We start from the raw sequence: 24,348 nt of genomic DNA on the forward strand, positions 1-24,348 counted from the left end.
CCTAATATTCTCCAGGGTGCTTAGGAACTTGGTGTGTGAGTCTTGGAACATGGTTGGGAACCTATAACAGGCTAAGATCTAAATCGCTGTCTTACCCAATTTTAGCTGCACCTGAAGTATCTCTGATGCGTTATGTTGGGCTACCAGTCTGGAGGTGTACACATCCTTTATGAATATGACCACTGCCTTTGGAACTTCAGTCCAAGTTCTGGGGCCGAAAGGTGTGGAATGAGTTATAGCCTGGTAGTGCAGGGGTGCTTTCTTCTGCCTTGAACCAGGTCTCTGTTGCACAAATGTAGATGTTCTGCATTTTAAGAAGTGCTTCGAGCAAGTGCATTTTGCAATTTAGGCTTCTAGTGTTGAGCAGCATGACCCCCCCCCCCCCCCGATTGCATTTGTTTGTAGCTGGTACGGTGGTAATTTGGTCTTTGGAGCACTGCCTAAAAAAGGCACTTATAGGTGTGGCAAGAACCGTGGCCAGTATCCGGAAGCCCAGGGGTGACAGATGCAGGCCATCTTTGGCAAAGCATCGAGGTCGGTCAGTCTTGTCATCCCAGGCAGACAAATACTGAATCCCCTTAGAATGACACCAGAAACTTGGCCATTTGTTGAAATCAATCATTTTCTGCTTGTACTGCGGTATCATTCTGGGTGATGGTAGAATGTTTCTCAGGGCTAGGGTCATACCCGTCTGGGCTACATAATCCAAGAGTTCTTCCATGTCTCCCTTCATTTAGTCCAGGGAGTTGCGTCATATTTGTACCTGTTGTTGAGGAACCTGAGTGCATGCGTTATGTGGCGGATCCTGGCACCCGACAGACTCATGGGACCTACTCAGGAACATCACTAAGGACCTTTGGACTGAGAATCTCATTTTTGTAACGATTGATGTTGTTGATCTCTTCACATGCATTCCTCACCATGAGGGGATATATATATTTGAAGAAATGGTCTTTCTGGACAAGACACTCACACATGCAGAGAAGGTAGCCATAGTAGAACTTACACACACAGTACTGAAGTACAACTTCATTACATTCAATGGAGAGTTCTACCAACAACTCAAGGGAGTAGCTATGGGGGCGGCCTGCGCACCCACCTACGCCAACATTGTTCTAGCTGGATGGGAATCCCATTTCATCATGGATTCAGAATATCGTAGATTTTGGTCTTTATATAGACGCTACCTGGATGACATTGTAATCTTTTGGACAGGAGGCCATGAGAAATTAAACGAATTTCTCGATTATATCAACCACACTACCAATTTTTTGAGATTCACACATTCTATATCAACCGACAGGTTGCAATATCTGGATATTGAAGTGTACAAGAATGATAACAACAGGGACTTGGAAACCAAGATCTTTAGGAAGAGCACTTTCTGTAATTCTTTTTTACATTTCAACAGTGCACACCCCCCACACTGCAAAAGGAACATTGTCAAAGGACAATTTGTCAGAGGTAGTCGTATGACCAGCACAGACAATGATTTTCTTTGTGAATGTAATATCTTAGAAGGCATGTTTGAGGCAAGAGGATACCCATCTGATTTTATTAAGGACATAAGAAAAGAGGTAGAAGAAAACAGATCAACAAAATTCAGACCTATTAAGGGCTGTAAGATCAACACTATTAGCCTCACTTCCAACGCTGATGCCTTTGAGAACCAGCTTGCTACCAACAAAAATGACCAAGAAGAAGTATCTGAATATCAATCAGCCCTAGTTCTAGAATTTAACTTGTTTAATTCCAAAGTAAGAAGAATATTTCAAACAGAATGGAACAAATTCATTTCTTTCTCGGATATTACAAACATAAAAGAAAAGACTCCGAAAACAGTTTACAAGAATGCACACAGCATCAAAAAGTTGTTAGAAAACAACAAAACCAACAACAACAACTACATGACAAAAACAAGAAACACCAACAACGGCACTTACCAATGCGGTCATTGCAATCAGTGCAAACATATTTCCAATACTAAAGAGATATATCTAGAAGCTAGAGGCATTAATATATACAGTACAGGACAACACAACTGTGAATCTCAAGGAGTAGTATACATCGCTCTATGTTCCAACTGCAATTCATTCTATGTTGGAAAAACAGAAAGAGTATTAAAAAGAAGAATTTACGAACATCTGTACGAGATTCTAAAGGAAAAAGAAACTAATGCCCTATACAAACACACCAAAATTTGCAAGGACTTCAGATTTTCCTTTTTTGTGTTGGAGCAGGTGGATAAAGATTTGAGAGGGGGTCCCTGGGAAGAATGGCTTGAATTTAAAGAACTGTGGTGGCAAATTTTACTAGAAGCCACCAAACAGCCTGGCCTTAATGAATGCATATCCCTGGTCCCTGTATTAAAATTAAGGGCAGGCAAAATATAAAATATAATTTATACATGTTATAACCTCAATACAACAGCAGGTGGTGCCATTGTACCAAACATAGTCCCCAACCATTAACAACATCAACAAATTTAGACACTTTACCTTCTTACTATGCATTGTAAGTTTTACTTTCATTTAATTGTGTTTATTGATATACTTTTATTATGACTCAAACATTAAAATACCAACCTATTTTAAACAACATGATTACTTGTATGAAAAGGTTTTAAGCATATTTTAACATTTTTTATTTTTGTGTGGATTTTAATTCTTAATGAGCCCCATCACATCTATTGGCTTAGCCCAAATGCAAAGTTTTCTAATGGCTAGTGGATTTTAAACTTCATTATATAAAGATTAGTTTCATTACATTCAGTTGTCTGATGAAGTCTCACTGTCTAGTGGACGAAAACGCTGTGTATGTTTGGAAAGCGTTAATATTTGTTTGAATCTCACGTTTTGGATTACCTGTTGCTGTCTTTTGTGAATTAATAAAGTGCGGTTACCTTGGAGTGCTCTCTCCTTTTTTCCTTTTACCCGACAGGCAGCTGTTACTTTCTCTTTATTAAACCTAGTGAGTGGGACATCAGTGTGCCTCACTATCGAGTCACCTACGACTAGTGTGCTAGGCATGCTGTTTTGCCTTAGGGGCTTTGGTTGAGTGGCACACTGTTTAGGAGAGTTATGTGTCTCGTGATTAGTGTTGTGTTGTGGTGGTCGAGTGTGTTTCTGCCTTGGAGGTGTCTGCTGTTTGGGTAGATCTTTATTGAGAGCATCCACGAAGGTGGGTGTGTGGTTTGTGTTTTTATGTGAATGCAGTGCTGGTGTGTGTTCTGGAGGGCTATGTGTTCTATGTGGTGTGGTGCAAGTGTTGCCCTTCTCCTCTTGACCAGCTATTCTGGTGTTGGCTTGAGAGTGCGTGGCTTCCAATTTGGATATAGAAGTGCATCTCTTGCAAGTTTGAATGTTGGGAGGTAAGAGGAGAGGGTTGTCGGTGTAAATGAGGCAGTTGCTATATTGCCTCAGGATGCCCAGGTTCATCAGGTTAATATGAGAAAACACAGGGAACTGACCTTTAGACATGCCTGGAGGGGTGGGCACTAATAATAAGTACTGGAGCGGTTTCCATGTCGAACGTTTAGTGCTGGTAGCACTTTTGTGTGCTAGAATAATTGCTACAAGAAGTCTGGTATGGTAAAGTGCTAGACTAATAAGCTAGTAAAAGTGCAGGAGAGGAGAAAACTAGCAGATCTAAGGGAAAAATTGAAGAGTAGACTTTGGCACCCCTCAGAACCTTACAAACAGACGTGGATACAGCAGTCTGTATGTGGACTAGACTAGTTACAGGAAAACCGGGAAAAGATCAAACACAGCTTTTTGACCAGAAAGTTGAAGAGATGGAAAAAACTGCCCAAACGGCCAATAAACTGCAATTTCTGGACCAGTGTAGTCTTGTTCAGATAGTGAGTGTGTGTATATTAAAAGGATTCATGGGAAAAAGTTGACAAGCTGGACTGAATTTCTTTCCTTATTAAGGATTTTTGTTCAAGCCATCATTGGATGAAAAAGTGTGAAATGCACCTCAGAGCGTCTAAAACCCCAGCTAAATACAGCTGTTTCATGTGTAGTTGATTAGAGCAGTCTTGCCTAATTAAAATGTGTTGAATGAATGCTGGAAAAAATGAAGAGTAAGGCAAAGTGTGAGAAAAAAGAAGAAAAAAAGTAATCTGGATGATGTAGGGAGACCAGAATGGGGGCACTGGATACTTGTGTTGGTGGGACCACCATGGAGCCCTTTCATCTAGGGCACCAGTTGACCAAAAGCCGGCCCTGCCAGGGTTACAGCAAGAATTTCTGCAGCTGGATGCCAGTTTGTAGAATGACCCCCTCCCCTCTCTGCACATACACAGGGCACTTGCTTTCCTACCTTTTGGTTACAAACAAAACATCCTTAGTTTTAAAACTGTGTGCATGCAGTATCTCTTCAAGCTTAGCCTGAAATAGTTCACGTGATGAAAAGAATCTCACATAGCAGTGTACTTTGAACATCACAGCATTCGTATGTGGAAGTGGCACAACCAAGCTCTTGTGTGCATGTATATATCTCATACCAAGCTCTTATATGCATGTATATATGTCATACACATGCTGATTTACAAACTGCAAACCAGCAGGCAGCACAAAAATAGTAACAGCAGTACAGCCAGTAAATATAATAGTCCTAGTTTTGGTGCCCTTTAACAAAAAGAAATGTAATAGACGCAGGTGTACTTGTAATGATGTACTGCATATCTGTTTTTTTTGTTTTGTTTTCAGTTTGTCTGGTGCTTTAACTAGATTTAAGAATAACTGCCTATGAGTTATCATTTTAAACAGTAAATATAATATATATATATTTTTTTTTACAATGCTCATGCTGGTACCCACTGAAGCATTTTGTAATATTAAACATCTGAATCTCATGCTATATTTAGGTAACCACTATTTTGTTACCATTGTTATACCCAGAGTTCTTAACATCATATCAATTCAATGAAGCAAAAATTAAATCAATAAGCAGTCAGTCTTGGCCCTTTCAAGTTTTAATTAATGCTGTCTTCATGAGTAGCCTTTTTTATTTTCATACTAAATTTTAACTATGGAAAAATGATCAGGGATGTTTTAACAAGTTAAAGTAAAATCACTGTACCTGAAACATTTATTTCACTCCAGGGATTAAATGCTAAATCAATGCATTGGTTTATGTACATGGTATGTGCTTAGCCACTCCTTCCTATCCATTACTGAATAATATAGCCGCGTGCTTTGCAGCAGGTTTCCAAAAGTGAATTTGCTAATTGTAAAAGGATGAACTTCTGATCAAGGAGAATGAAAGCTATTGCAAAGTCTTTCTTTAAAGAAAATCCTTCATTTATTTATTTGTGGAATGCTTTCTGAAAGGGGGGGGGTCATTTTACCGCTGGATATTGGGGGGGGGGGTCATAGTCTGCCTAGTACCAACACAGTTGTAGTGCCCTTGCTGAGTAAGTGCTGTTCTATGATGAAAATACTAACAGAAATGGATTAGCACTTATTCAAGTAGGGTTTAAGTGCTAAAACAACGCATTCTGCTATGTGCATGGCATATGCCTAGCCACTCCCTCCTATCCATATCTTTAAACACTTTAATAAATACCATTACCAGCTTAAATCCGAATTTAGTACTGGTACATGCCTATTTTTAAACATCAGCAAGGAACAAGGATGGTTGTCTTTGTATTGCTGCTTGATGGGGTTCCTGTGTTGTCACTGACAGCATTCTTATTAATAGTCACCCACAGAATCACATAAAAGTGATGAGAGTCTTCAGTAAGATGTCCTATTCATCTGTTGCAGTATTCTTAACATGAGAGAGCAATCTGCTACACACGGCTTGATGTGAGCCAGTGTACAAAAGTGTTTCACTACTGTAGGTTGCATGACACGTTGCATATAGGCTGCTGTCGTGTGTTGGCCTTAAAAGTGACGTACGCACACATGTACCTCTGCCACCAGTTCGTACGCCACCTTGAACTTCGGTCTGCTCGCCGAGCCATTTGCTGTTTTCTGGGAATTCTCAGATAAGTGCTCCATTGGGGAAATCTTGTTTCTTTTACTACTGTGTAGTCATCCAAAAAAGGCAAATGCCAGTGTGGAAGACAAATTCCACATAAGGGTAGCTATGTGCATAATCTGCTCTATCTAAGGCTTACCCATGATCACAAATCCTGTCCCATTTCCCAGGCCTTTGTACCCAAAACCCTTAGAAGTAGGCTTTCCTCCTTAGCCATTTACTTGGAAAACCAGCACTTAAAGTTATTAGTGAAAAGCGCAACGGAGGGATCCTCTAGGCCCGAGGTTGAGTCAGACACTAAGCAGAAGACCAGAAAGCCGAGGCCTGATGCTGCTGCTGCACCTCTTTATATGAATGTCTCTCCCAAGGTGGATGAGAGCCCTGGAGATGCAGATGGTTTCCAGTTACAGATTGCAGACCAAGCATGATGTTGGTCAACCTGGATCCAACCACTGGCACATCCTCAGAGGCTGAGCAGGCATCCTTCCAGTATGTGCAGGGGGGAACTGAAGCCTGTAATAACCAAAGGCTGTAAAGGAATAGTTCAGATCCTGGTGTGGGAGGAAATCCACTCTGATATCATTGAATGTAGGCCTGCGTCCGGCCCACCAACACTACATAGGGCAGACCTGCATCAAAAGAAAAAAACAAAACATTTGTTCCCTCCTAAGGAACCTTGTAGCGACTGGGAACAGTTCATCCAAGGACTTTTCAAGGCCCTTAAGCCAAGTCTGGGATCTCTATCCCCACACCACTATGCACAGCGTCACCACAAAAAAGTCAGGGAGGAGGTTTCCTCAGATGAAGAGGCCTTCTCAGAAGAGGAGTCTCTGGCCTGCTCCTTACAGATCCCCCTTCCCTCTAGATTATGCTTTCCCAGAGGAGGACTGCAATGGAACAGACTCACCCATGGAAGAATTCTCCTTTGGTGAGACCTCAGTGAAAATGAGAGAACATTTCAAATGGGATAGCACTCTGGTATCTGAAGTACAAAAAAGTACTATGACCTTCTGCAGGTGGGATCACCCAGTCCTTCAGCTACTCCTCCTGTGTTACCTGCTATCCTGGATGCCCTTACATCTGCTTCCAAGGCCCCAGACTCCCAGGCTCTTGCTCCTAAGAGGCCTGACTGATTTTACAAGGTTTCTGAGGACTGTAAATTCTTGTTTGTGTCCTTCAGCAGATCCATCTGTGATTTCATTGGCGTCAGACAAACCGTCCAGGTTACGGTCTTCAACTTCTCTCCTTCCTTCAGATAAGGACAGCAGGAACTGGGAAAGACTAGGCAAGAAAGTGTATACTTCTCCCACCATGGCATTTTAAGCCATTAATTATCAGACACACATGAACAAATTTGCCTAACTTTCTCTCCCAACTCTCACAGGTAATTTCAGATTTACCTGGCTCAGACAATAAGACTTTGCCTGCTTCCTTGCTGGGAGCTTCATTATAGGTGATCTGCCACTCCATCAGATGTAGCTATGATGCCGCAGAGGCCTCTGCCAGGGCAGCTACTTTTGGCTCTGTCTTGAGAGTCTCCTAGTTAAGACTCCAGCCAGATATTGAATCCGAGCTTATGGATACTGCTTTAGACAATTCTGCTTCATTTGGTCCTGCAGTGGCTTGTTTATTTAAATATCTACAGGAAAAGGGAAAAGAGATGCAAGAATTGAAGCACATCTTTGTTTCCCCAGTGCCTAAATTCCAGAGACATTACCTAACAAAGATTGCCTTTGTACATAGGCATTCCTGCCCCCCACCCCACCTAAATCAAAAAAGGATGGTAGGAGACCTCAACAGTCCAGGAGTGCTCCTGCAACTCCAGCTCAGAAGTGGCCGTTTCCAGACAAGCCTGGGTCCCTGTGACTGTCCAGTTCATCTCACTTATATTCCACTTTCCCAGTGCCTCTCTCTGTCCCTGGCAGTCTAGGAAAGCATAATGCAAGACTTCTGAGTTTTCTCCATCATTCAGAAAGGATACTTTCTGGTATGGGACTCGCGCCTTCTTTCAGAGGCACTCCCCAGCCACCAAAGGAACAACTACCCTCTTTTCCAGACATACTTCTAGACCTGTGGAGATGAGGAAATAGTCGGGAAGTTCCTCAAGATCAAAAAGGAATAAGTTTCTACCCCAGAATGTTCCTGGTGCCAGAAAGGATCACCATTGGAGGGCCATCTTAAATCTGTCTCATGTCAACATCTTTCTGAAGGCACCCACCTTCCATATGTTAACTCTTCAAACCTTGTTCCCTCTAATTCTGCCACAAACCTTCTTAGCCTCCCTGGATATCAGACGTGTCGCCACACATTCTCACACACCTCAGCTGCAGGAAATTTTTACGTTTCTCTGTGGCTTCCTGACATTTTAAGTTCTGTGCCTTGCCCTTTGGACTTTCCACCGCACCAAGGGTGTTTACAAAATGCCTAGCTGCTGTGACTGCCTATTGAAGGCTTCAGGGCATCCTTGTTTTCCCCTTCCTGGATGGTCTCCTCTTTATGGCAACTTCCCCAGACATTTCTTTGCCCTTTCTCTTTTGCAATGGCTGGGATTCACCATAAACTACAAAAAATCCATTCTCTGCCCCTCTCAGGATCACATCTTCCTGGGGTGCAGGATTCAGACAAACCTCAAGAGAGTGTCTTTCTCTCTCTCTCTCTCTCTCTCTCCAAAAGGCAATGGAACTTCACTCCTATTTCAGAAACCTGTTTACCCTTTCACCATATTTCAGCCAGAGAGTTCCTCAGGGTGTTGGGTTTTTAATGACCTCCACAATCCCAATGCTCCCTCTGGCAAAACTTCACATGAGAGGAAACCATAGTGGTTTCTAAAGTCTGTTTGGATGCAGCATTCGCACCCTCTAGACTTTCCAGTTCCTTTCATTCCCTGTCTCAAGTGGGAACTTCATTGGTGATCCAACAAGTGTCTCTAAACTCAGGACTCCCCTTACACCCCCTACCTCCAGTTCAAGAGTTGATCACAAATGCTTCAGATGGGGATTAACTTTCAGAAACTTGAAAGCTCAAGGGGCATGGTCCCCCTCTCAACAAAGGGAACACATCAGACATTGTCCACCAGTGGGGTATTCCTCAAGTAAATCTCTCTGCCTCCCCATGAACAGGCAACTTCCACAATTTTGTGCCAGAGTCCCTCAACCTCTCATCTGGAAGGTGAGCACCCTTTCATTCTCTTGACGGGGTGGGGGGGGGGGTTGTTTCTGTATGTGTTCCCTCCCCTTCCAATTATTCTGAAATTCCTGTTCAAAATTCAGCAGGACAAACCAAAAATCTTGCTGGTAACTCCCTTTTGGCCAAGACCGCATTGGTTCCCCCTTCTCCTGCATGTAGCCAAGAACAATCACCACAAGTTACCTCACAGGGTGGACCTTCTCACCCAAGACAAAGGAACTCTCATCCATCCTCACTTGTCTACTGTTCAGCTGACTCTGTGGGTGACAGGGTTTTAATTACTTTCAGACACCTGTTCTAAAGAGGACATGCTTAGGGTTCTACAGGAGGGCCAGGAAACCCAATACCAAAAAATCCTACCTAGCCAAGTGGAAGAGAGTTTCAGTCTGGTGTCTCGTGAAACCAGGACCCACTAAAAGTGGAAATACCTCTGGTTCTAACCTATATGTGTAAATTGCTCTATACCGGCTTTGGCCTACTCTTCAGTGAAGGCCCATATGTCAGCTTTTTCTCCCTGTCTGCCTCTGTCCCCCCTCTAGCTAGCAGGTTTGAGAAGAAACAATTTCTTAAAGGTGTCCTTCACGTTAGACCTCCAAGGAAACCTATTCCTCCACCCTGGGATCTTAACTATGTGTAGAAAAGCTGAATCTTCCCCCATTTGAGCCAGCTTCTTCAGCATCCTTGCTATATTGCTCCTGGAAAACTGTGCTCCTCCTAGCTATCACATCATACAGACGTGTGTCTGAGCTCTAGGCCCTTATAGCCCCTCCCCCTTTGTGGTTTTCCCTAAAGACAGGATGTCCACCCTTCTTTTATGCCCAAGGTAGTCTATGCATTGTCACTCAACCAAGCCATTCTACCTACCTTCTTTCCTTTTCCACAAAGTCCTATTGAGAAGGTATTGCACACCCTGGATGTGCATAGCCAAATTAGATTTTACAAGACTAAAGCCATTAGAAAATCAGACCAGGTTTTTTGTCTCCTGTCATCCCAGGTCTCTGGGATTGCCCATTTCCAAGCAGACTATTTCTACCTGTATTTCTAAGGCTATTTTGTCGTTCTATGTGAAACATGCAAAAAAAAAAAAAATTGCCTCTTCTGTAAAGGGCCATTCCATTAGGACTGTAGCTTTGTCAGTGGCCTTCTTCAAGGGATTGGACATTGGCTCTAGTCTCAAAACAACTACTTGGACTTGCCATCTGATTTGTAATGTTTAGTGAAGGCATTTCTAGGTCCAGAGCAGGAATTGCCAGAGCCATACTTCATGGTTTCCTGGAGAGGTCTACTGTCTCTTCCTGCACCCTGTCTTCATGAGCTTTTGTATCGTGTTAAGAATACTGCAACAGATAAATAGAAGGATGTAGAATAGTTTGAGTAAAATATTACCGTAACGATAGATGTCCTTCTATTCTCTGTTGCAGTGTTCCAATCCCTCCTTCCTTCCCCCTGGTGGTGTTTGGTTCCTTTCCTTGGATGGTCAATACCCTACCTTCCTCAGGCTAGCTTCTTCCTGGGGCATTCAGTTCTGAGGTAGATGCGTGCATACATCACTTTTATGACCGTATGGCAACAGCCTACGTGTGATGTGCCATGCATCATACAGTAGTAAAAGACTTTTGTATAGTGGCCGATGTCAGGTTGCCTGCAGCGGAGAGCTCCCTCATGTTAAGAATACTGCAACAGAGAAAAGGACATCTATCATTATGGTAAGATTTTGCACAACTATTCTTTCCTTCATTTTTTTATTATTATTATTATACAACGTCATGATCCCCTTAAGTATCTCTGCTTATGTTTCTTTTTTTTACTTATTTTCTTTCTTGTGCATCAGTCATTTAAGACTTTCTGTAGTTACTAGTTATTGTTTAAGACTTGAAGACTGAGCAGTTTGCATTAGATGCAGTTAGTGTTATTTTGATTATTTTCTTGTGTATCCCATTGTTAAATACAGTGATTTTTGTTCACCTCACACAGAAGCCAGGTAAATGGGTATCACATGGATAACTGCACCTTAGCTGATTTTTCAGGTGAATTAATTGATATTCATAAAAGAGCATCATGAATGCACTGCTGTCTGAACATCTGAGCTTCATTTTAGCCTGTTATTCTTAGGCACACAGCATGTTTTGTCATCTCAAACATGTTCTGAGCATCCATATATGCAAGAATGGTGTTAGTTGTCTAGATACTTATAGTAATGTGGGGAAATGCTCTTAGTTTCATCCCCAAAAAGTTTTGCAAAATATAATAAAAAGTGGGGAAGAGTGCTTTCACACTTAGTTTTTTAGCCTGATGTTACTTATCTTAACAATTTCAACAGCATAAGGACAGCAGTTTTGATCATGTAGAGAGGAGTGGAGTTTCTGATTGATTGATTTTGAGAAGCAACCAGATAGTGCTTCCCAGTTATGTCATTTTTTACAAATTTCACAGCAGCATGTATGTGCATATTCTGGATCTCAAGATCACTCTCCTTGATGTGCTAAATGTTAGTTTTCTTTCAGCATTAATGGCAGTCAGTTTTCCTCCTATTACTGTCTGTTTAACAATCCTCGACATTTATGTTAGTCAAAATAAGCTTCAATGCCATCTGTTAAAAAGGCATTTTACATCCCATCTTTAAAGTACATTTTGAAGAAGCTGTATAGTCCAGCTAATCTTTTTTTTTATTATTGCAAGCAACTGACTGAGAACCACTTGATCTAGACAGAGTTGATGAATTAAGTCTTTACATGTTTTTGTTCTCTTTCATTTTCCAGAATACAATACAGGAAGCTTGGTTCAAGGTTGTGCTTCCTGTTTCAAGACATTTTCTGTGTACTTCAAGACAGAGCCTGTTTATCAACTTCCCTGTGGTCACTTGTTGTGCCGTACTTGCCTGACCGAAAAGCAAAAAACATCATCACTTATGTGTATGAAATGCAAAAGAATAGTTGCTACACATGATGTACAGAGAATTCATTTTTAATTGCATTTTCAAAACTATTAAACATCAAGTGTTGTACTCATGGCAGTGGCTTTCTAGAGAGAAACTGCATCTCTGTAAGGAAATAGTGCAACAATGCGGATGCATATAATAAATTGCTGTAATTATGAAATATAAAAATGAGAGTATTTTTAAGTTGCAGTAGCTCCTTTGGTTAACATGTGAATGTCTTAAGAAAATTGATTCTTGCTGATTTGCTAGTTAGTAATATGACTGGGTGTCCCTCACAACATTGGCAGATATTGGCTTGTGTGTGTGTGTGTGTGTGTGTGTGTGTATATGTATGTGTATATGTATGTGTATATATATATATATATATATATATATATATATATATGTAATTTCTCGTTGAAATAATCAGATTGTTAACAAAGCTTCAGGCATGTTCCTTTCCATGGAGCCAAACCTTTGGAATTATATCAAGTGTGTAATATGATTATTTTAGGCCTTCCTTTCTTAATATGCTTTGATCTGCATCACAAACCTACCCATCAAACATAACTTTTAATTTCTATTACCTTTCAACTACTTCCCATCAGTTTTGGTGGAATTGAAGTGCCTTATCCCGCCACCTTCCCTTATTGACTATTCCTTTACTGGGTACTATTGAGATAGAGATGGTCCTTTTTATCGCTATAAAGTAGGCTTTTGCCTTGTGTTATATCACTGCATGTAGAAGTTTTTCTGTTTCAGAAATATCTATAGTCATGAGCTTGTTTGGCTCACTGATTTCCATGTTTCCCTATACATTGAGACATTTTTTGTGTTGCGCTATGTCCTAGTTTAATTGTTGCTGCATTATCCTCAACAGGTGTTTAAGCAGTATTACTGAATCTGACTTCATATTACCATGGTAAGATGTAAAGTTCTGTTAGATGTACAGTATTGCTCATCTGTCTAAAAGTGGCTAGTGTAGCATGAGCAGTTTTCTGTCAAACCAACAGGCTGTTGGTGTAAACAGCTGTAATAACCACATTATGTAATGTTTACTGTGGCACTGCTGGTCACTCTCCGATGAGACTCTTGCAACTCAATGTGTGGATTGTCTTTCAGCCATTTTGCCATTCATCTACTACTAATTAGTAGATTTTTAATGCACTTAGCTTCTGTGCGATGCCTGCATGGGGAATGGTGTTGAAGACCTTGACCAGTTTGAGAACTCACCATGTGTACTTCTTGGCCACTGTCTGCAGACTCCGTTACGCTTTTGAAGAAGTTAACCAAATACAGTAGACAAGATCAACCTTTCACAAAGGCAAAGCTAGACTGTTGGAGTCAAATTGAATAAGTCCTGTTTTTTAAAAGATTTTTGATATAGCAGTTAATGAGGTGAGTTATAATATGTTCCATGGCTTTGCTGATTAGTCTGTAATTATTTGGGTTGGTAGTAAGATTACCCTTATGGTGGAGCATCACAGTTGCAGAGCACCACTGATCAGGGTCAAAACTGACAGCTAAACTGAGGATATACAGTTTAAGGAGCGAGTCTGCAAGGGCATGCTTAAAAGTTAAGTAACCATGTGTAGTGTCAGGTCCCATGGAAGAAATATGTTTGGTCTTAGTACTTTCAGTAAATGATCCTTACAGATAATTGGGGGAATAACAGATTTGGGTGCTTCAGAGATTGAATAGACGTCTCTGGGATGAATTGGCACTTAATTTGTTCACAGGGATGTTGCCAATATTTGTTGGGTTACCGTAGCGAGGTGCCTTATTGAGTAGGTTCAGAGCAATTTAGGATGTTGTTTCTCAGTTTTCTAAAAAAAATTATAATTATCTTTGGCTACTTCAAGTTTATGGTCTTCTTAAATGTAACTAAATGTACCTGATAGTGGTTTGCATTTATTTCCCTTATGCTACTGATGTTTTCCTTGAAAAGAGGGATTTTGGATCTGCTCTGTAGTTTAAGGAGATTATTTTGTTGCAGAGTTTAAAGTGGACCAGTTAGAAGGTTTATTTTTTTAATTTCAAGCGATATTTGGTAGGGACCACTAACTATGCATTTTCTTAAATGGATGTTGAATTCCTTAGTGTAGCTTTTTGCAATATCTTGGTCGGGTTGTGCAGTCAAATGAGAATTTTGATGTTTTAGCACAGAGGAGCTTAAGGCTGACACATTATAGCCTATAGATTTTGTGGGTTTGCTATAGGGGCTTTTTGGAGTTTAAAGGAGAAGATCTCAAGTTTGAGCACATCAAAGGAGCAGTACAAAAGACAGCAGTATTAGTAAGAATCTGGCCAAGAATACTGTGTTTTCTAGAATGTACAAATATCTGCTGGATGAGTAGTAGTGGAAATCGTGCACTCACTCTGAATGCAGTGGATGCAAAATGTAGTAATTGAATGGGGGATTTCCCTTTTCTCTGAGGTTTAAAAAAAACTCAGATTTATTTGATAAAGTCCCCTCAGTGAGGGTTATGGTTGTCTTTGTCCCCATGAAAAACAATAGTATGGAATGCCATTAAAAATATATGTATGAATATGTACATGTATATCTTTTAATTTAGGCAGAATTCAGAGTAATGTCAGTCAAAGCAGCATCATAGCATAAGAAGGATTGTGTTTCAGTCAGTTTGAGAAGAGTAAAGTGAAGGTGGTGGACCATAAAAGTGACGCTTTCACTCTGCCACTCTCTTGAGTAGATTGTTCAGAAGGTGTGACCTTCTTTAGATTTGTAAGTTCCTGAAGAGCCAACATAGTCTTTATTTCTCAGCCTCTTAGAGCAAGAAATATGGACAAAGCCACAAATAATGGGAGGGGGGAGGGACAAAGGCCCAGAAATAGGGATACAAATATTTCTTGTTACAAACTTAGAAAGTTATCAGGTTTTGCATTAGCGTGTAGTTTCTGAAGGATTTGAAGTCTAGAAAGCAAATGTTTGCCATTGTTTTCTCACATAAGTCCTCAATGATTTGCCAGAAAACAACAATTTTATAAGAAGCAGGCCAAAATGTGAGGTAAAAATCTGGACAGTTAAGACGTATGACACAGTCAGTATCATTCATCTCCATTTGATTTTATCTGCAGTACCCAACTTTCAAGTACTTAGTACCATATTCTGGATAGTTATATACCCTTGGATAGTTATATATCCCCTGTATAAAATGCATTGTTTTAATTGCCAGTGCAGTTTGCTTCTTGATCCTGTGGTGTGCTGTATCTGTTCATAAGATTACATCAGAAGGGTGCAACATCTAACTTGTCCCTTTCTTACTAATTATTTAAAACTGCAGTATTTTTTTTTTCTCTTGTGGTTATCTCTAGCAAGAGTATTGATCATTTGGTTATTTTTTGTCTTTTTTGTGGCCATCTCGTACTACATCCTTTAAAGGTATTTTTGAATATCAGAGGCTTGATATATTAACCAGTTTAGTTGCTTTTGTTCTGTCATCACTGCTGTGGTCTCTTCCTGATGTGAGAAGTTGGTCATATATGATAACATTTAACTGACCAATTTTCCCTTTCAACTTGATTAATTTCCAGAACAGGCATTTACTGAGTCTTTGGTTAGATCTGGAATCTGCCCTGTTCAGTTAGTCCCTTCAAATAAGATACGTATATGGTATAACTAATGTTGTCAAAACTAGCAAAAGAAAATTACATGACATTTCCCAGAAATCTAGAATGGCGTGCAGCAAAATTGCAGAATCATATATAAGCATGAAACGAAGGGAGAAATGCTTAAGTTATGATTTATTTTATCTGTTACACTTGAGGTTGAAATTCTCCTTTAAGTCATACTTCAATCTTCCAGTATCCAGTAGCCAGTTATTTCTCATCTTTCCCCTTTTGTCTTACCTTCTCACTGACCATTTCATTGCCATGATGATGCATACTTGTCATATCTTCCCACTCCCTTCTTTCCGTCTAATTCTACATGCTGAGTGCCTTCAGCAATTTGTACATGCCAACCCTCACACCCTTCCGACGTTCATTTTGGAACCCTTCTCTGTAAGCTTTCCAGAGCCATATTTAGTGGCCATTTTGTAGAAGGTTTACATCTGTCTCAAATCCAGCCCCTCCTCAATCAATAAAGTATGCTATTTACCTTCCCCACAGTACACACTCAATTTTGCATGACTGTGTTTAGGAATGGTAAGAATTCCCAGATCGTTCTCTCATTTATCTATAGACAGGTATCTGATTTCCCTCAAAACTGTATTTTTTTTTTTTTTTTGCCCCTGTTTACATGAAACCCTTAACTGTTATTTGTATGCTTTCTGTGATAGCTCTATCAGGTCATGACATTGGCTGCTATACTAGTTTGGTTTTATCAGCATACCTGTTCTAATCAGTTTACTATTGGATTTGCAGTCTGAATATGTTCAAATCAGAAAGTTACATGACCAGACCATTGCATGTCAAGAATTTGGAGGACCACCAGTGCAAACACCTGGACTTGATTCCCTTCTGGATATGTGGTAGCACTTGTTCTTGTACTCCTGCAGGTCAGAATTGATGTTCGACATTGCTCGCATTGGTGGCCCTTGGAATTCTCAGCTTGCGACATTCAAGCAAGTACTAATATCAAAAATTCAATAGTAAGCCTTCTAATCACTTAATTGTATGTGATGTAGTTATGTCAAGTAAGACTGGCCTTGTTTTCTTCCTCTGTGACATCCTAATGGTTACTAGCCTTTCAGTAGACAACTCTGCTGTAATTGATTTCCTTTGGTACCTAAAAGACAGTTTGTTTTTTGTGATACCATTTTGGTTCGCACCGTCTAAGCTGTTAGTTTCCTGCCAGCTTTCACTGTGCCATGGATGAGAAGCATTGTTGTGATTTAAGTCCTCCGCATCTTCTGATCTCTTGAATGTTTCAACCTGTAACACATTCTTAAAAATGTATCAAATTTACATGGCAGTGCCATCTTTTTATGAAGTCACGTAGGTGCTAATCCCTCAAATCATTAGCATCAATGTAGTCTAGCATCCTACCACACATAATTCCTTCCATTGCTTTTTCAGAACTGAAGTGATGTTAACAGGTGTATACATAACAGATTCCTTCCTGGAGTGTCCTCACGTAACAGCTCCACATTCATTAACTTTCAATGTATAACATTACTCGAGACTGAAACAAAGCTAAACATCCTTGCAGAGTTGCCCAGGTACTTACAATGGGTCTTTAAAGGCATGTAGTGGCAAACCATTTAGCCCTTGTACCTTGATTCTTCTCAGTATATAGGGTATATTTTCTATATCTTTCCTTGCCATTGCTTCATCTTACTGTTTCTCACCAAACCTGCCTTCTTCCTTCCATACTTCATCTCGCCTTCTGTACTTTTGAAGAATGTTTTTTCACATCTGCCCATTACCCAGTTTCTGCTTAACATACTTCCACTAAGCATTTCCCCTGGTCATCTTGTAGTTTCCAGAAGTAATAAAACTATGAAATGGTACGCTTTCTGCCTGTGGTCATTTGTGGATGTTCCACATACTCTCTTTGTGCTATAGTCTTTGAATTTGTGTCACTGGGTTTTTGGCTGGAAAAAGGACCAATATGAGTAGCAGTGATATGCTGTCTTACAGTGGTTTTACGTTTTGTATACATTGCATTTTGAAAGGATTTGAGGGATGTAATGTTCCACGTTAATCACGCTTTCTCATCTACCTGTTTTAATCCTATGAAGTTAGTGTTACACAGGAATAGTTAATACTGTGTACTAAGACTTGTTCATGCTAATCTTTCTTTTTTTTTTTCATTTAACTAACCAGAAGAAATCCAAGGGGCACTGTTTATAACAGCATAACTGCATGCACAAACTGTATCAAATTCTGTCACTGAATCTCTATTACTTGAACAAGTCCCAAGTACAAATCACACAGCCGGACTGAGCAGAATTGGGGCACAGGCAGAATATATTGCACTGAGTTTGTATACATCACTTAAACACACTCACACTTTTGTGAAATAGCAACAGTAAAATTATCAAGGATGTTTTGCTTGATTTGATGTAATGTGTGATCTCAGCATTTGCGTCATTACTGCAGCTGCATCTTTGATGTAGTTTATTGTTGCTATCTTGCCGGTGGCTTTATATGAACCTATGTGTACACATGAGTGCACGTCTATGCTCGATGAGTCGTATACATACACACATACACACACTTGCACATTGCATTTCACCTGTGCTATAACATTGGCTTTCATTGTTACTGCCTTCACTTAAGCCGTATATCTTCTCTTTGGTTCATCTTGTTCTACATTTATAGTGATGAATAGAACAAGAGATAAATGTATTCTTCAGCAGGCATAATATAGGAAGTTACATGTTGATAAAGATAGCGACACTAGGTTCTTGCTTATTTAACTAAATAATGTATATTTAATAGCATTTGCAAGTGTCTGCGTTTTATTAAATTAATTATTTTTAATTAATTGTTAATTGTATGTATGTAATTAGTGTGAATATTTAAGGGTTGTTGGCAGTGATTTTCTTTGCATTCTGAGGAAGTCTTGTGACGAAAGCGGGCATTAAAATTGAAGTACGCTATTGCTGTTGGATTTTTTTATCTCCTGCTTTGGCTTGGATTTTGTTTTTGTTGGTTATTTTGTGCTTTACTTGGTTTCTTTGGTCCTTTGAAGCAATGTCTGAAGCCGGAGATGAAGAATTATTGAACTTGTCGGTTCATCCTACACCGACATCAGAAGTTACAACTTTAAATAATTTATTAACTGCTACTTTATTGGATATACAGAGTTCTCTCAAGATTTTGGTCTCGAGAGCCAATGAGAAAGAACGCACTGACGTGAGACCCATTAGCGCCAACGGGGCAAACACCTCCAGCCCTGATTCATCTTTCCAAGAGCTGGATACTGTTTTGGAGATAGCAGACAAACGCGAAAGGGATTATTGTCGAGTTGCGGCGTCTTCTTCGCGGAGGAAACCATTATCGGAAAATATTGCTGGTTGCAGGACAGTACAATCGTTCTTGGACGAGGTATTGAATCCATTTGGCAATACAGGTAAATTTTGCCAACCGCTTAACTCTGCAGACATTAACAACAAACGCGGTCTCTTATTAAGGTTACTAAAGAGATACCGCTCATTAGATCTAGAAAACTGTTATTTTAAGCGATGCATTGAGTTGAGTATAGTCCCTAAGGGACTGAGATTTTTTAAATACCCAAATGGTGTTACTGCAAACTTACCTTTTTTCAAAACTTAACTAACTTTTTCAACAACGCTGGTATTGATTTTTTACAATTGCTCATTGATAACAACTTGGGTAAAATGAGCGATTTAAGGGAGGAAATTGTGTCTGTTGAAAGCGAATTAAAGAACTTGTTAGGTGAAACTAACGCCAGTGAATTCTTTGAGGTTGTTCATGAAGAGCTTGAGCAACACACGGCTGAAGTTACCAACCGCAAACAACTTAAATTGACTCGTGATCTTACTTCTTATGAAAACCACAGCGCCTACAGCAATTTTGCTAACAGAGGGAATGCTCCTACCATTAAAGGGAATTACACTCGTGCATCTACCTTTAATGCTTGGGGCAAAAGAAATTACAGTACTGTTGCTTCTGGGCTTAGTGAATCAGCACCATCAGGTACTGAGCAGGTCATTGTTGATAACGGTGACCATGCTGACTGCCAGCGGAGCACTAAAACTGCTAGTACCACTCTTGAAAATGAATGTAATGACAATCTTTCAAGCAATAGTGATGCTAATGTTGAGAAAACAGTGAATATCAACAACAATGATAAGGAAAGTACTGGAGACACTTTAAATGTTAACGGGTCAGTTAGACCTAAAGGTAGAACTGGGACAAACATTTCTGCTAACATTTCAACTGTTTCTTCTTCTTCTTTTTTCAACAAGAGAACCAATCACAACAACAACAGGAACACTGTTTTGACCAGGAGTCGGACCTTTCTAGGGTCGAACTCCTCAGGGGACGAGACTTAGATGAAATGTTAGATCAATTTAGTATTATTAATTTGACTGAGCATTGCTTTTCTGATTGTGAATTAAGAATTTTGAAATACGGTTTGAATTTTATTCCAACTTCTAGGGCCAATTTCAGTAAAACTATTATTGATATAAAGAAATTCACCAGAAAATTGAATTTATTTTATTTGATGAATTCTTTATCAGACAAAGAGCAAAGAAAAAAGGTTTTAATTAAACCCTCAGATTTTACCCCTCACTTGCATCACACCATCAAGGTCTTTGAGGAACAATGTATTCAGGATATTACCCAAGTTTTGAAAAACAAGAGTTACACCACTAATAATTTGAATAGCGATGAAAGAATGGCCCTCAAAAATCTAAAATCACTTTGTAAAGATTTCAGATTTATGAAAAGCGATAAGGGGGGCAATATTGTTATTATGACACAAGAGGCTTACAATAAAAAAATGCTGGATATTGTTAATAATGGTGATGAGTATGAGATTATTAGCCTTTATGAAATTAAACGCAGGGTGCGTTTTATTCATTCTGAGTTATACGCACTTTTCATGACTGGCGATATTACTCTTGATATTTATGACTTTTGTACAGTTCAAGAGCCACCTATAGGGGTTATTTTTGGTATACCCAAAACACATAAGAACATAAACAATCCTCCCCTTAGACCTATTGTCTCTTCACCACATTCTGTAACTGAGGGAATTTCTCTTGTGATTGATGCTGTGTTGGGGCCTATTTTGGCTAGTGAAATTTCATTTGTTAAAGATTCATGGCACTTTTTAAGCAAATTTGGGTTATTTTTGCAGGATGGTGGCTTTGATCCCCTGAGACACATTGTTTTTACCATTGATGTTGTCTCCCTATATACATGTATTCCTCATGCTCTAGGAATAGATGCTGTTTGTGATTTTTTTGTTCAAAAAGAACATTGGGTTGACTAGAAATGCTATTTCCACCATTAGGCAATTTTTGGAAATTATTTTGGAAAACAATTTTTTCTTATTGGGACAAACTTATTATAGACAAAAGAGGGGGGTGGCCATGGGGTCTCCTGCTGCACCAGCCTTTGCTAATCTAGTCATGGCCTGGTGGGAGTTTGAATTCATGCCTATCTTAAATAGGAGGTTTCACATTAAGTTTTATTGTCGTTTTATTGACGATTTATTTTTTGTAATAGAAGGAGATTCTTCCACTGTTGACATGTTAATTTCAGAAATTAATTCATCTTCTGATTACTTGAAATTTACCAAGGGGTGCGCAGGGTTGCAGGTCAATTTTTTGGATGTTTTTCTTTATTGGGATGAAACCGAACTCAGATTTCATAGCAGAATTTACCGCAAAGAAACTTTTACAAATGGGTACGTACACCACCTTAGCAACCACCCCAGGCATGTCATTAAAAACATTCCCCGTGGTTAATTCATAAGAGCAAGTCGCATGACTTCTAAATTTTGTGACCTTACTGATGAATTCAATATCATTATTTTTTTATTCAGTCAGAGAGGATACAAAATTATTGAATTATTTAAGTTAAGAGATGAGATTTTAAGCAGACGTTCTACTTCGTTTAAAGCTTTATTAGATTACCCTACCTCGTTAGTTATTACTGTCAACAATTTTGACAAACAGAATGACATCAATAAACACATTATATGTTCATTAGACATTAGTTCCGACGGGGGCCAGATTAGGCAAATTGTCACTAACAACTGGAGGATTATAAATGGCAACAATGACATACAAAAAATTCTGGGGAACCAACCTTCTTTTGTTTTTAGGAACAACAATAACTTGAAGAGAACTTTGGAATTTCATGATTTCAACCAAACTAATTTATATACTAACAAAGTTGGTATGCATTGTTGTCATACCTGCAATATGTGTAGGTTTATTTCTGAAGGCCCCTACATTAGGATAGAAACTATTGATAGAACCTTTAAGGTTCCTGGTTATGTTGATTGTAATTCTAAGGGGGTTGTTTACATTAGTTTGTGTTCAGGTTGCTCAGCTTTTTATGTTGGTATGACGACCAGATGCCTTAAAACTAGAATAAGGGAGCATATTTACAGCATAAGAAGCAGAGATGAAAATAGTGCTCTTTTTAAGCATTCAGCTGTCTGCACTTCCTTTAAAAAATTTTTATTCTCTGTTTTAGAAATTGTACATTCTGATTTAAGAGAAGGGGATTATAAAAACTATTTGGAACAACATGAGACGATTTGGCAAATTCGGTTGAATTCAGATAAATTTCCGGGACTGAATGATACCATTAATGTAAAATGTTTTTTAAAATATAGGAAGTTACATGTTGATAAAGATAGCGACACTAGGTTCTTGCTTATTTAACTAAATAATGTATATTTAATAGCATTTGCAAGTGTCTGCGTTTTATTAAATTAATTATTTTTAATTAGTTGTTAATTGTATGTATGTAATTAGTGTGAATATTTAAGGGTTGTTGGCAGTGATTTTCTTTGCATTCTGAGGAAGTCTTGTGACGAAAGCGGGCATTAAAATTGAAGTACGCTATTGCTGTTGGATTTTTTTTATCTCCTGCTTTGGCTTGGATTTTGTTTTTGACTGTCACAAGATCACATACAAGAGTGGCCATCATGCAACTCAGATAGACTTCCTCCTAGTAGGGAAAGGACACTGTGGTATAATAAGTGATTACAAGGTCATTTCCAGCGAAAGTCATCTCATAGCATTAACCACTGGTTGCCACAGTCAGCTCTAAGCAGTGCTCAGAGAAGGCTGTAAAGTCAACGGAGACCAGGCTGAAAACCTGAAAGTTGACTGGAGAGAAAGCACAACAGTTCAAGGAATTACTAGGTGCTCTAGTACCTCAAGAAAAAGGAAATAAGGGAATTGAAGAAGAATGGCAGTACCTCAAAACTGAATGTGTGAGGACTACAGAACATATATGTGGCCATGCCAGGTACGGAAATAAGGTACATATAAGGAAAACTGATGGTGGAATTCAGAAGTCCTGGAAGTCATCAAAAGAAAGAGTATAGGAAAAAAAAGTGGGAGATAAAAGACAGACCAGGCTAGGAAGGGGATATTGGTTGGCTAACAAAGGAGTTATAATAGCAAACAAGGCATCAGAGGCACTCTATCAGGTTCTGGAAAATGACTCAGGAGGTGGCACAAAGAAACTATATCAGGTTGTAAGACGAAGATAATATAGTCAGATACCCTTCATAAGGGATGCCAGCAACTGCTCACTAGCCCACAGGAAATCAAAGGCAGACAGAAGGAGTGCTTCAGCAACAGAAGCTGTACTGCCCTAGACACAGCATACAGTGAGAGAAGAGGAGGGGCCTGCTTTAGAAGAAGTAAGAATAGCACTAAAGAAAATGAAGTTTAGGAATAAATATTACAAATAACTCTTACCCGTATAGCATTTGAGAAGTAAGATTTCAGCAAATGAACAGTAGTGTCAAAACACAGTTGTGTGTTGTAAGTTACGGTATATTTCCTTGTACTTGGAAAAATGGAGGTGCCTGAAGCTGTCTGAATTAATAAATCAGGGGAAAGCAGCAGACTCAGATGAGGACACGGCAGATATGATAAAGATGTTGGGTGAGGTAGGGTAGAAATAGCTCCTGAGGGCACTCATAGCAGTATGGTATGAAAGGTATCCCAGATGACTGGAGAATAAGCATATTGGTGCCAGTGTTGAAGAACAAAGGAGACGTTCACAACTATGGGCAGTACAGAAGTATCATAGGTTCATAGGTTCATACTAGGCTATCTGCCCTAGGGCATTTATAAGCCTAGCCAGAGTGTGTGTGGCTTTCGCCCTTGCAGAATGAGAATACTATGCCCATTTAGGGTTTAGTTTACTGTGCCTCTGTCTAGTAGTGACACAGAGATGACCCCGGGTAAAACCACGATCTCCCTTCCACTCGCGGGGTAATCTTCAAGATTTCTCTTGGAGAGTCAGTGAGGGCTCTGCCTAACATGGACTGGGATTCTGTTCGAGTGTAGGGAGCCTCTGGGTTATGAATCTGTCCCTCCAGCACGTCCTATTTATTTCTATGTTGAGGTTCAAATCTATCGCTCTCATGGCTCTGGTGGATTTGGATTTTCTGAGGTGGAGCATGTCCATTAATTCTGGATTGGACATGGCCTTGTACGCCAGGGCATAGATCACCTCTGACTGAATAGAGCTGGAGTTTCTTTAGCCGGGCAGCATATGACATATGTTTGAGACCCTTGATCCTTTGGTGAGGTGCTTTTGGGGTCTTTTTAACTGCTGCA

The 24,348-nt window shown here is 39.6% G+C and overlaps 1 protein-coding gene across 3 annotated transcripts in view; it reads left to right on the forward strand.

Annotated features, from left to right (window-relative positions):
- Window positions 1-12,178, forward strand: part of UBOX5 (U-box domain containing 5) — a 664,864-nt gene extending 652,686 nt beyond the window's left edge. For all 3 annotated transcript variants that reach the window (XM_044064098.1, XM_044064101.1, XM_044064099.1), the window contains exon 5: window positions 11,934-12,178. In XM_044064098.1, the coding sequence (XP_043920033.1) occupies window positions 11,934-12,142 (209 nt within the window). In that variant the 3' untranslated portion in view covers window positions 12,143-12,178. The remainder of the gene's footprint in view (window positions 1-11,933) is intronic.
- Window positions 12,179-24,348: the final 12,170 nt, after the last annotated feature.

This window comes from Protopterus annectens, chromosome 2.part2 (assembly GCF_019279795.1).
Source record: "Protopterus annectens isolate FY-2018-M chromosome 2.part2, PAN1.0, whole genome shotgun sequence".
Taxonomy (NCBI): Eukaryota; Metazoa; Chordata; order Ceratodontiformes; family Protopteridae; genus Protopterus; species Protopterus annectens.